The sequence below is a fragment of the Egretta garzetta genome, unplaced genomic scaffold, assembly GCF_000687185.1.
Source record: "Egretta garzetta isolate BGI_Z169 unplaced genomic scaffold, ASM68718v1 scaffold87, whole genome shotgun sequence".
Classification (NCBI taxonomy): domain Eukaryota; kingdom Metazoa; phylum Chordata; class Aves; order Pelecaniformes; family Ardeidae; genus Egretta; species Egretta garzetta.
In genome coordinates this window covers 2,883,659-2,901,833 of record NW_009260286.1, presented here as the reverse complement: position 1 = coordinate 2,901,833, position 18,175 = coordinate 2,883,659, and the positions used below count along the sequence as shown (strand labels likewise).

The 18,175-nt window shown below is 37.7% G+C and overlaps 1 protein-coding gene across 1 annotated transcript in view; it reads right to left on the bottom strand.

Moving 5' to 3' along the window:
- Window positions 1-18,175, bottom strand: part of LDAH (lipid droplet associated hydrolase) — a 130,465-nt gene that overhangs the window by 57,734 nt on the left and 54,556 nt on the right. Inside the window, exon 4 of the mRNA XM_009642527.2 lies at window positions 11,043-11,212. Within this exon, the coding sequence (XP_009640822.1) occupies window positions 11,043-11,212 (170 nt within the window). The remainder of the gene's footprint in view (window positions 1-11,042; window positions 11,213-18,175) is intronic.

The following is an 18,175-nucleotide window of genomic DNA, read 5'->3' as shown; positions in this document are numbered from 1 at the left end:
CAGACAGAACTTCAAAAGATCTCACCACCCAGCATAAAAAGTTCTTTGGGAAATCCGGCTTTCAAAAGGGTGTTGAGCTCTTTTGAAAACATATGCTATAAATCCTAATTGTTTTTGAAATTCACTTCTTGTTATATGTTTATGATTCATTCATTTTTATAGAATCATTTCACTTAGTTATTACACTATGAATCCAAATTTTTTGGAGATTCAAAAGAACAAGATTTTATGAATAAATCTGTAAAAATTCACAGTACTTAATAAATCCTGTTATTCTGCCATTTACCATTCTAGCCATCTTTTTATTTTTAGTCCTTCATTTCCTCTTCATTCTCATGTTTTACTTTGGATTCTTGATGAATGATCACAGATTCCACTTTTCAGTTTATTTTTATTCCTTTTCTGTTTGTACATTTGGCTACTTTAATGTCTTTTAACTTCCTAGAAAAAATAATTTTTAGAGGTTTATTTGAATTCTGACTACATACATCTGAAAAGAAATCAGATGTTTCATTAGCAGCGAAATAAACACAATGTTATTAAAAAAATTCAAGTGTCTTGAAATCAAAATTATTCTTCTTATTTTTCCCTACCTTGAATCATTAGAGACCAAAATCTTGGGTTTGATATTGTTTCTATATTAAACTGAGCAGTAAACCAAATACATTAAGCAAGATTACAGAAGCTGGAAGTTTCAGTGAACATTATGAAAAAAATATGATTTTCCTCACAAAGTCTTGTGAATTAGTTTTTCCTCAGGCTATCTTATCACAGGCTTGCGACCTAAACAAGCTAATCTTAGGGCAATGTTATTATTGACTCTGAATCCTCATTCTTAAAAATGTGATCAATGTTAAAACCAGAAACTTGCATTCATATGCTCGGTAATTACGGTCTGACAGATATACTGCAGCTGATTTTGTCAAGCCTGTCTTCTAATTGCACCAGACATCAATTTTAATTAAATTCACACCTGTGCTTTTAATTGTCACTCTACTATTTACTGTTCTCATCGGATTTTCAGCATTTCTGGACTGTAAATTCTGCTGACTCAGAAGAGCACCAAACTATACTTAATCTAATATTTCCCATGAAGTTCTAGGACTGAGCAGGTGGTATCTGCCTGCTTCACCCACTTCAAAAACCAAACAAGGTATGCTACGAATACACATGCAGAACTGTTCAGAAATGCATTATTTGTTTTGAAAATACATACAAGGCAGTATTAAGAATGAATTATACATATATGTCAAAAGTCTTTTCTAGAAGGCAAAACAGAGCTCTAATGCTTACTGTACCTTAACCTTCCGGTGTATCAATTTCTGTTTTTAGGAGAGACATATAGGAATCAAATAATAAGACAAACTGGCCTTTGGTCTCTATTTGGTAGATACAAAAAGAGTGGTTTTAAAAATTAGTTTTGTTTAATTTAATGTATATCCCTTTTATTCTGTTCTGAAGACTGTCATATTGCAATCTTTAAGCTTTTTGTTTTCCAGAGTTTCTATATTGACACTTTGGTCAGATACTGAACTCACACAGGCAAATCCACAACTCAGATACCCACTTTCGGGTGTTGACAATATGATGAACTACAGCTTCCATGTGGCTAACATGAGCTGAGCCATGGTGTACTAACACAATGTAACAGAAACATGGCATCAAATACTAGTGAGCAGAATAAAACAAAGTAGTTCAAGTTGGTGTTGGTCTCTTCTCCCAGGTAACGGAAATGGCCTCAAGTTGCACCAGGGCAGGTTTAGGTTGGATATTAGGAAAAATTTCTTCCCCCAAAGGATTGTCAAGCTTTGGAACGGGCTGCCCAGGAAAGTGGTCGAGTCCCCATCCCTGGAGGTATTTAAAAGACGGGCAGACGAGGTGCTTAGGGACATGGTTTAGTGGTGGGATGGCAGGGTTAGGTTAATGGTTAGACCTGATGATCTTAAAGGTCTTTTCCAACCTAAACGATTCTATGATTCTGTGATTCTAAGTCAAGGTTAATTTCAAAAAGCTTTCTTTGGGCCAGATAATCAGGCATGAGCTTTGGTCAAATAGGCTGACAAGGCTCATCCAAACCTTCCATTCATTCTTCCTTGGTAAACTCTAGGTTTTGGATTAGAAGTTTAAGATCTCAGCAGCAATGACACAGAAGATCTTGAAAAGGGCAGGTAATTCTTCCCAACATGAAACTTTGAAAATTTTCCACGTTCCTAACCCTGAAGTTTTTTTTGTATTGCCAAAAAATCCAGAATTTTATAATCTTATGTTGGTAACTTGAGTGTCACCTTTCATTGTTTCTTGCTTGCTACTGCTATAGTTACAAGCAAGAACAAGTCTGGATTGCAGACAGGACAGATATATGAAGTAGATCCTCTGGAAATCTCTTTTATTTTTAAGCTCTCTCTCTCCCCTTTTTCTGGGGGAACAACTTTAAAGCATAAATCCTGTTATCTCATTTTAGGGGGAAATTGGATTGTTAACTAGCAGGCAGTTATACACTGTTGACCACAACATATTTGGCGAAGAAAAGAGTCAGAAGATGGCACCATGTGTAACAGGCTACAGTATATATGATTAAAAGCTAATTTCTCTGCTTAAGACAAGAAAGTAGAAAACAGAAAACCAGACAGACACGAAGCAATAACATCCAGGTATCTTCACAGCATGCCTGAAGACCATTCTCAAGTTGTCGATCACATTTCAGTTCCTGACAGGTTTAGTTATTTGCCAACAATTGATAGTTCATGCCACTTTGGCTTGACGCCAATTTTCCGTGATAAAAATTATATTCTTAACATGGAGGAAGATGCATGCCTCTCCCTGGTAAAAGCAAAAGACAAAAAAAATTGACTCCTTATTTATTTAATTTGGCCTTAGGCATTTTACATCTGAAGGTGTATCACCTTCAACAGTTTATTTCTCATTACATTTTAAGTTTCCTAATTTTTATTTTTTTTGTATCCTTGAGATATTTCACATTCTTTTGTCCTCTCTATTACGAGGTGGGTTGTTTGCCCGTGAAGAGAAAAGTTAATTTCAGGCAGACTTTATGCAGCATGTGGCAATCTAGAAAGTGCCTGTTCCTATTCACAAAGACGGCATCCAGTGAGGGTTATACAAAAAATCCTGTCTGCCTGGTTATTGCTGCATTTTCTTACAGTTTACATTTTTTAAAACTTTTTTTTTGTTGGGGAGAGGTAGAAAAGGATATAACTGGGTCCGTTAGGATTAGAGTCTGTCATCAAGCCAGTGAAAATAATGGTTGCTAGGGGTCTCTTGGGTGAGCTGACACTCTCAACCCCTTTCACAGTTATCAGCCTTTCACCGACGGCGTTCTGAGGTTTGATTGAGCTTTTCAGTTTAGACCAGTGGCCCTTTATGAGCGTCCCAGTCAAAAATCAGTATCTCTCTAACAAATCTTTGTCTGCCAGGAACTCATGCTCTTTGCTTTGCAGCCTCCCACCCCAAAGAAAGGAGGTTTTATGTTTGTCTTAGGTTGTCTTTAGGTGTTATGAAGGTTGTTTTAATTTTTTCCTTTTTTTTTTTTTAAAAAAAATCTCTCCACAGATCTTGGTAGAAAATTCCTTGATGCTTCAAAGATACGGTGTCTTATTTATTTTATTTGGTCGGTTGAATAAATCATCTGCATTACTTCTCGCTTTTTCCAAATAAGACAGCTGCATAATGTTTGCATATGCACCGAGTTCCTATTGCTTACTTTACTGGCTATGCCACTAGATGTACAGATACTGCCTGAGGCGCCACTGACCGAACATACTCGTCATCTGTTGCAAGGTGGATTATGCAGGCTCTGCAATGTGTACACCATCAACTAAAGCAAATTTTAGTCTAATTGCTGGCTCGGACCACCTGTGCTTCCTTGTGTATGCTCTCAGACTTGCTATCTGTTAAGAACTGATGGAGAACTGCCAAATATATATATATTATAGAAATAGGCCAATGCAGTGACCAACTTAAAACATCCATAAATTTAAATTAACACACACGTCTCACTGAAGGCAGCTGAACGTAGACTCATGATTAAATCTGTGCAAAACTGTGTTAGACTCTCTTTTTTTGCTCCTTCAACACTTAAAGGGGAATGAAGGTGGGTGTATTCAACCCAACGCTTGGTTTTTTACTATGTAGTTCATTTATCTGGACGGATGGACTGAAGGAGAAGAAAAATACAACAGACTCTGTTTAGTTCTATATCATGGCCTAGAAATTCACAGTTCTCTTCACAAGATACGCATTTATTTGAAATGTGTACCAATTCCCTTGCAATGCCTGCTAAATACAGCCATCTATTTTTTTCCTGCATAGTAATTTTGCAAATGTTGTCACTGGGTTTGTGTTACTCTTTTACCCATTTTAATTTTTATGGTTTTTTTTTCACTTTATCATTTAAGCTTGCAAGTATAATGAAATATATATAAAAATAGTGTTTCTCCATTCTGTTTCTCCAGATGATGATCCCTACTGATAGACATAACTACATTTCCATATTCCATCCATCACTGCAATCCATTAAGGAACCAAGAGCAAACAGTTCTCAGCAAGGAAAAATCAGAACAGGGCAGCACAAACCAAAGACATTTATTCATGCTTCTACTGTGCTGTTGGTTACACCGCATCCTGGCACACAGGTCTACAGAGTATAAGCCTCTACACGAGAGAAGACACCTCTCTTCAGAAACCTTCTGGCTATTTTTCTATTTTATGCAGTCTCACTGTACTCTGCAAAAGAGCTGAGATAAGCTTACTTTTGTAAGAGAGCATGAAATGTGGTAAAAAATATATTTGTTCACTAAGCTTATTTTAAACTTTATAATCACCAGTGAGCTCATCAGAAGTGAATTTACCCAGACAACAGCTATGTAAACTGACTTTTTTTAAAGTACTGTGACATCTGATTTAGGTAATCAACATTTGAATTAGATGCTATCATGTTAAATAAATTTTCAAAAATGGAATAAAAATTTGTATTCCTGTTTATCTCAGATGCGTTTATATTTTCATTTTCTTTCTACTTCCAAAATGCACTAGAACTTCTAATGATGTCAGAAGCAGCTAAATTAGTGCTCTTTCAGAAGATGTTTTCTGTAATGATGACACCACCAGTCTTGGATTACATGTATAGGTTCTAATCTCAGCAAAACAGGAACTGAACAAATGTCATTGCCTTCATACAGTCTTTCCCTCATCCGTTCACGCTGCTGAAAAGATTCCCTTATCATCTCAAAGGTCAGACATGCTTAGCAGTTTCTGTACCGTTAAAAAAACCCCTCACTCTTTTAATCTCATAGTCTCATAGTCCCTGTGGATTTCCAGTAATTCTGTACTAAAGAATTTTGTTTTCTTGTAGAAATACCTGTATTTAAAAACACGGTGTCTTTTCTCTTTCTTAACACTATGAAAGTGCTTCCCAAATTCATAATTAAGCTTTCAACACAACTGAAACTAAATTATTAACGTAAAGGGTCACTGCATTGAATTTCATATCACAATACATCACTTAGCAGAGGAATTCTGACATGTTTCTCTCTCTTATGGCATAATTCTACTTTTGCTAAAGTTAGGCGGAGCTTTCCAGGTACTTCAACAGAAAGGAACTAAGTGTTAACCAGAGACAAAAGAATCAACTTGATTCGAGGCAGAAAGGCAGCAGTGAGAGAATCCAGTATTTGTCCAAGTGAGATTTTACACCATTATAAAACAACCCACAGATGCCTTCCTCCCTCCCCATAAGTAATTATTCTTATCACACAAAAAGATGTGAAAAATAACTCATTTAGCAGGTGCGATCTTTTTGCTATGATGGCCAATTATGCATTTGCCTACAGTGGCAAAATAAAATTCTCTCTTTGTCCAGTTCAGCTCTTCGGAGAAAAAAACCCTAAAAAAAAAGGAAAAAAAAAAAGATACCTACTTGAAACAGAGTCTTCAGGAAACTGTATTTCAAAAGAGGATTATCTCCGCCAGTAGACTTTGGAAAAGCTCTGATAACTTACAGAACTGATGTTGACCAACAGACTTCGTAAGTTAAAGTCTCAGTAAAGAATATCTCAACATGGCAATATTCCTGAATAACTTCATGTGTGAACACTCTTGTCCAGAATGAATCCAGAATACATTCAAAACCATTACCTTAAGCTATTTTGAAAACAATTTAAGCTATATCAGTAAAAGGCATTGGGTTTAGAATCAGAATGTTTTACGTGACTTATTCAGGAATAGCTAATTTGCTTTAAACTTCATATTGTGCCTTACTGCAAAACAGTATTTATGGATAGAGGTTCACACATTGTTAAGAGAGGTCTTTCATTTCTTCCGTAAGTGAATAATTACTTATCACATTTTATGTTGCATACAAAGATACACTGCAATGCAAATTATCTATTGCCATTTTTCACTGTTTTAGTAAAGTTTCTTTTAAAAAAAATGACTTCTAGATATACAGGTAATCTCTCACATACACTGAAAAAATAAAAAAAAAACCCTCCCTGACCAAGAGATGGCAAAGAGAAGAACATTTCTGAAATGTCATATCCCAATCAACGTCTTTGTCAGAGGGGCCATGGGCAGGTGTCTCCTCCCACTAAGATGTGCTGTAAATGCTGCAGGTAATCGGGAAGAAGTGGATTTCTAGAAAATACGCGGTGGGGGGAAGCTAAGAGAGTCACGACATCTGTCATTCTGTTGTGTACCTGTAGGCCATCCACGTTTCCACGCAAGCTGTTCACAACAGATGGAACGTGGCCTTTTGGTTGAAGGATGAAACCACATATGTCACGCTAAAGGTGTGATTTAGGGGAGCAGCAAGGGTAATAAAAGACCCCATTACTAACAATGCAACAACAGAAACTTTGGAATGACAGAAAAGAAAGACAGAAAAGAAAAATCTATTATCAGCTAAATTTAAAAAAGAATGATAAAATGTATTTCTGGCTTTCTCTAAGATCAGAAGTAAAAACAATAATGTTTTATAGATGAAAGCTCCTTTGCTTTTTTAACTAAATAGTTTGAAAAATTTAAAGAAGAAATAAAGCTACAATGCACATACAGGAGAGTCATCTAAAATAACTATATTCAAAAAGCTCCAACAAAATGCTTCCACTGAGGTCATTCAATCCCTGTGATCACTAATATTAATAATGGGTGAAAGAAACATTTCTGTATGTGTTAGACACTGGCTAAACAGACAGAAAACCAACAGCAGGGATATACAGCCAATTTCAGTAGTTCAAAAGGTTAACAACAAATGCCCAACACCTCCTGTTAGGCATGTTTAATTTATTTGTAAAAGCGAATGAATAGCACCAACATTTTATACATCATAAAATAATTTAGAATAGTCAGCAATGAAGCAATGTTTGCTTAACGGAAGAAAGCTTGGTTAGCAGCCTCCTGACGGGTGGAAGCCAGTACTCATTTATGAAGAATAAGACACATTGCAGTAACCTTCTAAGCTATGCACATTACCAGATCCTGAACAAGTTGTAGCTCCTCAAGTGAAAGACCTGAATGCAGTTCATGTACAGACAAAAGAAAAACATGAAAATAGGGTTATGCTACTGTATAAATATGTGGCATTGTTAAATGCAAACTATGGCATTTTGTTACGCTCATCAGTTTTCTCGAAAGAAAAGTACAGAGCAACAGATTTCTGTCTGGAAGAGAACACAGTTAGGAAAGATAAGGCAGATGCACATGAACGTGTACACAGAAATTATGCGTCAGGGTTTCCAAGGTGTGAAGTTCTTTTATACACAGCTATTCCAAATATGTTTTGTTAGCTATTATTTATAAAATCAACTAAGTTCTAGCAACACCCAACAATCTTTGACACCACTGAGACACAGTAGCAATATATGGTTTTGAATTATAAATACGGAAATTATATTTGCTTAAACTGATACATACTCAGAGGTTTTAAACTCTTCCCCCTCCATGAGTTTTACATGAAGAGCAATGCTTACGTTTTGTGATGGTTTTACTCATTAATCAGTGTTAATTTATTACCACAAAGGTGCTGGCATTTCAGAAGCTGGCATTTCAAACACATCATTGCAAATGAAAGACTAATGCTGTAACAGACTGAATTTCATTAGCAAGGAAATATGTCAATCTTCTGATTAAATTAATGATCAAACAGCCTGTTTTAGGAAAGACTCAGCAGTGTAGCCAGCAAAGCACAAGGAAATCCTCCAAGTAAGGATTTGTATTTTAGAAGAGAATGCCTGGAGGATGTAGCGTATTTATGAGTTGGGCTCAAGGTCCAACAACTGAGAAAATAATTTTGCCACTCAGCTTCATTTTTCAGTTCTGCTGGCTGAATGAAGAGCGAAGAAGACTATGAGGTTAAGACCAAGTATCAAGTAAGCTGAACATTATTGCATTTTTCCGTCTCCACACGGAAAGGTTGATTAACATTTTTCCTTCCCAGGAAGGGGAAGGAAATTTTTTAGCAGTCTGGCAAAGTCTGGATGCTCCACTTCCCACAGAGAAGTGAATCTTCTTAAGACTTGATGCCCACCACAACAACCGAGAAGTGTTCACGGTTACGCATGCACCAGCAAACAGACTGGCCAGGAACTCGTCCCTGGTCTTGCCATGAGACAGGATGGCATAGGAAGGTCTGTGTCCACGTGGCTGAATCTCTCCCTGCCTCCAAACAGGATGTCTGCATCCAAACTAACAACTGGGAATGGGTCTGGGCCTCTGCAAGCCCAGAACCATGCCAGGCTGTTGTCTGGGAGTTACTGGCTGTTCTGGGCCAAAAAGTCTCTTAAAGACTAGTCCAAAACCATCACTGCAGAGTTGGCTCAGTACTCAAATCCATGCAGCAGCCCCACTTAGTTACACATATGGGTGTAACCTGTGAGGCCCTTCTCTGCTAATTAGACTTAGTTAAAGGCATCAACCTAAGACTAAGTTTGTGTTAAGGGGTCTCCTGAAGAAACTGTTAACAGAAGCCTCCCTGAGAGAAGAGGAAAATAGGGATGGGGTTCAAAACTGAATTTATCCTGGAGTAAACTGGCAATTTCCATTTCATTTCTCTTTTAATGAAGTAAGAAAGCATTATTTCACAGAAGTTTGAGGAAAAAACCCCACAGTACCCCACTAACCTGCAGAGCACAAGGGCCCAAGAAATTAGCAGCATTCAAAACCGACAGCTGAAGAGCAACCAAGAAGGAGAGAGGAGGAGACAGTACTTTCTCCTTTTCACGCAGGCTAGCTCAAGTTCATCAGGTTCCCTCATCAATGCACAAGAGAGGGACAATCCAGTCTATATTGAGTTAGATTACGAAAGGGCTTTAAGTTGTGTAAGAAAAATCAAATCTGCGAAACATACACTCCAAACATAAACGTTCACTGAATTATTTGAACAATAAACACAACACATTAACCTCTAGCTCAGAATAATAAACTGTAAACAATCAAAGGCTCTTAAAGCAGAGAATTTAAGACCAAAACCAAAACTCATGTAATAGAAGAACACCGCATAAGAACTACACAAAAATAAAATCAAATGATCTAGCTACTAAAATACACATATGTGCTCAAAATCTTGTGGGAATCAAATATTCCAGTAAAAATAAAGGGAGAGATGGAAACACAAGTTTCTTATTATCACACTTCATATGTTATAAAAGCTAACAGTTAACTTATTTTTGGCAAAGGGACAAAGGTTGCACAACACTCTGGCTTACACAAATATTTTCTATTGTTAAATGCATCTTGAATGTAGTTTGCCATATATTAACTTCATGCACACAGTGCACTATGCAGTCTAAAAGTGTCCCAAAGATACCTATGCTTGAAAACATTGATGAATAGCATGCTGCCAGTATCCAGTGAGCCAGGTGTAAAAAAATTACTCAACAATTCATAGCTTAATTGAAACCAGATAAAATCATTTGTGTAATAAAGACTGCACAGATGTTGAACAAAGAAAAGTTGATATTTTTGGACAAATTACTGCATATGATATTTTCTAGAACACTCCCTCCTGAAAAGATAAAACAGTAATAAAAGTTCTCTCAAAAAGAGTGCCCTTGTTTATAATCACAAAGTGAAATATGCCTGTGGAAATATATCAGGTTAACCTCATGTTTCACGTTTTTAGTTGCTGTTTCCTTTAAAGGAAAAAAAAGTTAAGACGTGCAGTGGAAATGGTTATGAAGAAATGGAAGAACCTATGCATACATATATTAAACACAGACTTTACATTAACACTGTGCTTCCTTCCACTGAAGATTTTATAATGTAAAGGAAGAGGCAATGATTTAGCAAGACTGAATGTTTAAGAATAAAAATTCAGTATTCCTCATTCATTATCCACTCATAGATCCGAGTTACTACTGAGTACTAACAGTTTGCCATTTCCAGAGTTGCAAGGACACCGTCCTGCCTCAGCCTTCTTATTGCTTCACAGTGACAATGAAAAATGTTCAGAAATACAAGAACATGCAGTTACACTTCCCACTCTCATCGAGTTACACAAACCAAGACTGAGTTGCAGGCGCAATGATATGTGCATTCCATTTTAAAACCAACATCCTTCATGATAGTACTCATTGCAATTTATATTACTGTTCTTTTCCATATATTTCGCCATGTATAGCCAGCAATCTGTTTGCTTTGAGATAAGAAGCTGCTATTAAAATCATAACCAGTCTTAATTTTTGGTGTAGTGGCATAACATAATTGCCAAATACCTAATAATCTTCTCATGAATTGCTTAAAGATGAGAAGACATCAAGAAAGTCCTAAATATATTTATCATCATTATTAATCATTTATATTACAAGGTCATTTGAAGGTCCAAATTCAAAGTAATAACAGAGTAAAATTTCCATCAAAGTTCTTTATTATACGTTATTAGGATTAGTCATTAATGTTTTTATTTCATTTTAGTTGAAAGTTCGTGTATAGCAGAATAGAGCTTCCAAAGGAAAGACATGGCATTACCCATAGGCTAAGCATGTGCACCACTTTGCTAATTAGAAAACTCCCATTCTATAACGTTAATGTACCTGAAGTTCTGATGCTCGCTTCATCATCTCCAGTGTGATGTAGCAACCAATAGAATGAGCAATCAGTACCAGCTTTATATCTTTCGATACATTCTTTTTGAGGAAGTTCAGCTTATGCTCTACTTGTCCGTTAAGTCCAAAAACATCCTCTAGTTCCTTAATATCTGTGTCTGAAACATAAAAGAAAAGAAGTCCTTTGTTTCAATAATAGAAATTTCAAGTATCTCATTTTTCTTTCGCTTCTTTGGAAAACTCTGAAATAAATAAACTTCATAATAATAAAAAAAAAAAAACCAAAAACCAAACAAACCCCAAACTTAAAAATTTAATCTTAAGTTACCACCACAGGTATAGATTGATGAAGCACATGTACAGGATGTGAAGCCTTATGTGTAGATGAGGAACCAGGGAAGGATACACATGGAACTTGATGGCACATCATCTAGCATTCCCCTTCATTCAGTACAAGACCAAACTCAAGGCAATGGACCAGTTTAAATCAATCCAACTTTACACTGAAAGATCAGGACTTACAATAGCAATACTGGCCAGGAACAGAGTCCCTTCACTCAAGACAAACTATTATATATGTTATTATGCATTAACATGGAGCACTGCACTTACATAAACTACCCCTATTTAGGCAGGTTCTTATTGCCAGTCCAGCTACAAAAAAGAAGATCAAGTTAGAGCTTCATGGTTCTGGGTTATTGTGCAATTTCATTCCTGTTTTGCAGGGACCTCCTAAAAGAGCTTGGGCCATCACTCACAATGAGGACTTCACTACTTGGTTCCTGGCCAGTCAGCAAGACAAGGATGATCTGATGCCTGTAACAATTAAGAGCAATTTGAGCATCCCCAGTCTAAGGGGGTTCACAGCTCTTCCATCTGCTAGAAAAATGCTCTACCCACTAAACTAAAAGCTACATTACAGATACACCACTCCAATTTAAGCTGGACTACTCAATGGAAAAGAATGTTAGAAGAAATACTGAAAAAAGGAATGAAAGAAAAGAGGCAGAAAGCATGAAGCAACGTATGCCTATAACTTATCTGAAAGAGATGTACTGGCACTAATATCACTTAATCTCTTAAATCCATCCTATTATCTCAGGGCTTGATTTCATACTCCAGTTTAAACCCCTGATCTTGCCATGCAGCTTTGGTCTGGAATAAGCCAAATCTCATTGCAGCAAGGTTCAGACACATAATGGGGGCTACCTCATTACTGAGCTATGGTCCTAAGGACAGCATACGGGTTCCTGGCCAAAGCCACCCACCTCTAACAGTTCAGGAGCAGCTAACAGAGGTAGCACACACAGTCCTAAGCACCCCACCAAGTATTAGGTGTTTAACTTCCCACCTGGTTTATTTTGACATCCTCTGCATCAGTTCCCTATGTGAAAAATAGATGAGAAAGAAAATATCCATCGGACAGAGACACAGTAAAGATATGTACATTAAAGGGACTGAAAGGCACTGAAAAACTACGGTAAGAGCAAGTTAGCTGGCAGTGTAGATCCATTTCTGATGTAGTTGGTTTTGTGCCTGCTCAAAGTGATAACAGAAGCCCTTCTGCCTCTGTCCATGAACATAGTTCGTCAAATTATAAAGGCTGACTATTTTGTTTAATATGCATGTGGTAAATTTGATGGCAATTGGTCAGCAACCCCAAATGCTAAAAATTACTAACGCTACTGTAGTGAAGTCATCGGGGGGTTGACAGTGATTGCATTAATTGGTAGCCTAAGTAGGCTGCCACTATCTTGCCCTTTTGATCATCTGTATGAAACATAACCTTTCGAAGAAAAGTAATTGCTAAAGCATGTGTTCTGATGACTTTTTTCTGAGATAAACTATCACCATAGAGGTCACAACAAAGAAGTTCTTTAGTTAAACTAATATTTCTACTAAAACTACTAATGATCATATCCCAGCATAATTTATAGTAGTTTACTCTAAATGAAAAGGGGGTTTACTAAAACACACTCAAGGAATGCAAAATTAGATGAGAAGTAATATTTTGCCTATTAGGCTTTCTACAAGTAATGGAAAACAAAGAGCTTGTTCTGTTTTCCGAAACCCTAAATAAAAGCCTAAGGCCAAAACATTATTTTTAAATTTCATTTCTATTTTTAGCAAAAGCTGTCCTTCCTACTTTTAATTTATTTACACAGCAGCTTAACCTCATGCCGGAGTAGGCTGTCGACATTGCAAGTCTAATTAAGGGTATCTATAACGTACATAAAACACAGAATACTAGAAATATGATGGTTTGCTGGATACAGCAACAAGTGAAGGAGTGTGTTCTGTTGAGTCCATGTATGTTACCGTCTGTTGGGTTGAGCAGCTCAATTTTCCCTTATAAACATTTGCTATCATTTCCATACTGTTTTACTCGCGCACTGCCATCTCCAGTGGTACATCACCACATCTTTTAACGTTTGACTTTCCTTTCATAGCTATAGTTCTTGAAAATAAGTGATTTTAAAAGACTTTCAGCCAATGCTGACCCCCGAGACTTCTTTCAGATGTTTAATACAACTTTTCCTTTCCATCTGAAATACTGGTTTGTTGCCAAATCAAATCAGATTGGCACTACTCCTAGAGGAGCCGGACCGGAGGATGAGTGTGCAGCGTGGGGTCTGGCGATCCACATGCTCCTCCTTATCCCAGACTGACCCTACACTCTTGTCAGGTCAAAGTCCAACATCACATAAACCTATATAGAAACACGCATCCTATTTTTCTTCTGGACAAATATAAAATTGCCCATGCTTCGTGTCAGTTCAGGTTTCCCCAACACAAATGTTAGTTCAAAATATGTGAGAGCTGGGCTGCGTCACAGGTTTGGAAAAATTATTTATTTATTTTACAGAATAAAATCGCCCAGGGATTATCCAAAGTCAACATGAATTTCTTGGGTGGAGAAGCTTAAATGGGTTCTTTATATAAGCAAACAGACTTGCACAAACACACTGGCAGGCAGCTCTCCGATGGCTCTACATCAGAGAAGGGACCAGAGTTACTTCACCTCAGGTGTGGAATAAATGGCATGGCTGAAGCAGAGCTCATTTAAGCAGCTTTCAGATAGTAGAAATTATAAGACTTGTACCTTATGCTGCAAACACCCCATCTGGGCCAAGGCATGTGATTTTAAGACTTTATTTAGCTGAAGTGTATTAAAAGAAATACTGTATTTCTTTATTTTCTTTGGCAAAGCAATAATCTTCTGATGTGCTTTCAGAAAAACAAACGTGCAATCACTTTAATGAATCTCTTTTTCTGACCTCTGCTAAACCCACAGTCAGAAAACAATGATAGATTAAAATAAAGTGTTTGCTCTAGGATTAGTCGACAAGTTAATCTTGCTAGGAAGGAGGACTTTGGTTTTCAGGGAAATAACAGAGAATTGTGTTTGTTTGTTTTTCTGCTGTGTATGCAAGGGAAATTCTTAGGCAGAAAAAAAAGCATATCAGTTATATGAGCAGACTTTAGACTGGAGATTCATAAGATTTAGCCTTTCATTAAAAAAAGTCCAAAAATCGTTAAGACCCCTTTTTACTGGACGATTCAAAAAGATACTGTAGGACAGGTTTTCCAATACTACCCTCAAATTTGCGCATATAATTTCTGCATGCACTTGTACTTCCCTAATTTCATGAGGGAATGCTTGTTTGTCCAAACTCCCAGCAACCCTGGTTGCAACAGGTGACGGAACGTTTGAGCTGAGTCCATATGAACACTTGTCAACTTGTCAGGGAGTGACTTTGAAGTCTGTCCCAGGATCCGCTCATACAGAAGGCCTCCAAATTACTGATGAACAAATAAGGAACTGTGTGAAAAGGTGACTTGTAATTATACACCATGAAGGAAATGGAGGTAAAAACCACTGCCCTACCTGCGTTGCGTCTTCTTCTTCCCTAGGTCTAGGAGGTGGTACCCAGGTATCTAAGGACAAACTCTAATGAACCTAGTGTATGAACTCTCCTGGTAAAGAATTTTCAGAACTGGGCTTTTTACAGGATAAGGACAAGTAAGTACGTGGAGACTGAAACAGGGGACTGGAAAAAGATTCACCTCTTCCTCTGATGCTGCTGCTCATTTCAGCTGCATGACACATCACCATACTGCTTAATATTAACAGTGAAGAGAAATAACAAGTTTAAGCATGTGAAAATGCGGTAACATCACAAGAAAGTATCAAGAGGAAGAAAAGCAAAGAGGGAGAAGATACTGAAAGGTCAGTAATGATATCAAAGCATATGAAAAGGGAAGGCACAGAGCATCAAGTATGGCCAACCAAACAGAGGTCAGGAGAGCTAGCTCAGGATCACGTTAAGTCCATTGCATCTCCATCAAATACCATAACTGCAACCAACTTATAGGGCCAAGTGCTTTAGACTTTATGCCCCACCTCCTTTTTCCACTACGAATACATACAAACACTGGTGGGAGGAGCAGGAGCTGTAGCTAACTACTGTTTAGATGGAGCAACCCGTGGAACGTTTCATCTTTGCCTTCATGTAGTGACAGGCAGAAAGCAACCCCACAACTAAATTACTTAGAAGGATTACCTGTTAAACTGGCGGGCATAGTCAGAAGTTTAATTCTGGAAACCAGATAAATCATTTGATTGGTTTTGTTCTTACAGCAAAACCCAATAATTCCTTACAATTGAATGACGGCATCTGAAAATGCTTAAATAGTTTAAGTAAGCTTAAAACCTGGGATTTCAGGTTTGTGGGTCTAGTATGGGCAAACGTGTTAGAAAATACATCCCCTAAAGACAGATTGCTTAAAGCCTGAATAGTCCAGCCAATCTTTCATTTGAATATTGAACCCAGGATAACTTGTATCAGCAAGCAATAAAACACCGAAGAAATTGAATGGAAACCAATGTGAACCACACATGGAAACTGGATGGAAACCACAGTGAAAGACTGTTCAGTAAATACTGAAGAACTCCTGACACCAGGAACCAGGTCTTAACGCATTGTGTTTTAGATTGACCCTTAGACCTTCATCTGGCCCTAGTACCCTCAGGAACTGTTCATGCAACTTTTAAGATAAACACACCACTCATTAGTGTTTATTGGAGCAATTACTTTTTGTAAAGGTATCCTCCACAAATAAATTACCATTTACTCAAGATACTGAAGTGGTCATATGTATTATTTTCTTTATTAGAAAAATAACAAGACCTTAACTTACAAATTGAACTACGGCTTTCCTTTGCTATCTACACACCTATTGCTGGGACACTTGTTTAACACCTAATCTGTTTTCCAAAGGAAGCTGTATCATAATTAAATTAGAACAAGCATCGTCTGACAGAATGAACTAATTAACATGACAAATACTAAACTCCAGATTTTTATTAAAAGCATACAGGAGCACACTGAACTTCTTAAATCAAAATATCTGAGAGAGACTTCTTTTTATTTTTACTCCCAGGCTTGCTTCCCTCTAACTGATTAACTATTACCAAGGTATGATGAGACGACAGCACCGACTTTGTAGTAGAATTTTATTGGTTGTCTCTAATTTTGGCAAGGCAAACATCATTAAACGGTGTTTTATTATGCAGTTCTACACCAATCTATGCCTCCAGAATCCCTTTAACGTGCATAAAGCAAATCTAATATGGGTGGTTTACATAACAGATGGAAAAGTTTTCTGTATTTGAATGATTGCATTTTACAGTCAGTAAGCTGAATAACTACAGAAAGTGCAATTCATAAGAATTTTCAATACCATGTTATTTAAAAAAAATAGAAAAGTAAAACAAATAAAAAATGGCAGGGTAGAGGTTAGAGAACCATCACTATACAGGAGCAGATCTCAATTTCCATCGTAAAGAGACCTCAAGGAGCAAAAGCAGAGAGGTCTGCGGCTATGGGAAGCTGTTCACGTTACGTTTCTTGTTTTCTGGACATGCTGAAGCCAACTCAAAGGCTCTGTGAATTCCCTTCTTCATTTGCCCACACAAACAAAACTGGAAAGGACTTCCTTCCTTCGGGTTGCCCAGAGAGGCAGTGGAGGCCCCATCCCTGGAAACATTCAAGACCAGGTTGGACAGGGCTCTGAGCAACCTGATCTAGTTAGCGGTATCCCTGCTCACTGCAGGGGGTTGGACTAGATGACCTCTAGGGGTCCCTTCCAACCCCAAACATTCTATGATTCTACAATTCTATGATTCCTTACTGAGGCTGACTGCTATGTAAAATGTATCTTGATACAGGAACAAGTATAAGACTCATTGTGACTTTTTTAGTCTCCTACATTTTCACTTCTAGGCTGCACCTTTGATGGCAGCACAGTACTTGGACTATTAAGGACCCGTAATACCATGCCCATGTAGCTGAGCTGGTTGTAAAACTCAAGGAAGGTCATGCCAACACACCAGGTATCTCACTCAGCACACCATTTCACTTCGCAGAATACCCTCTATGAGACAAGTAATTACAGAGCACAAGAAAACACCAGTATGCCCTTACTTTACCGTAAGTTAGGCTTTTATCTAGGTTTTACCCATTTTTTCCACAGTTTTGAAGTCATTTCATGTCTAGCTGTGCATGTCTACACTTGCAAAATAACAAATAATTTCAGTACTGGCACCCCTTCAAAACCTTCCAGCAATTCTCCCCTCTTCCAGTAAACCCAAAATGAATCAGCTCTACCACAGCTTATTAAGGGAGAGTCACTGAACATAGCCCAAAATAGTCAGGACTACATAAAGGCAAACAGGTACCAAACAAAACCAGTAATGCCAGTATAGTGGGAACCCCAAACACATCACTCTTCCTTGGATGCTGGGGTCTCTGGGCATTCCAGAGTAACACCCAGCAAAGATAAGCCACCGGAGCAGTTGTCAACATAATCAGGCTCAGCCATCCCATACCAGGTGATGAAGTGAAGCACACCTCTCTGGTATTGCAGGAAAAAACCCAGAGGGATTAGGAAGAAAGCAGTGAAGTAGCCTTGCATTGGTAGAGACTTCACGAACTATGAGAGGAAGCAAAGCTCATGTACTGTACAACTGCCTGAAAGGAGGTTGTAGCAACATGGTGTCGTGGTTTAACCCGGCTGGCAACTCAGCACCACGCAGCCGCTCGCTCACTCCCCCCCCC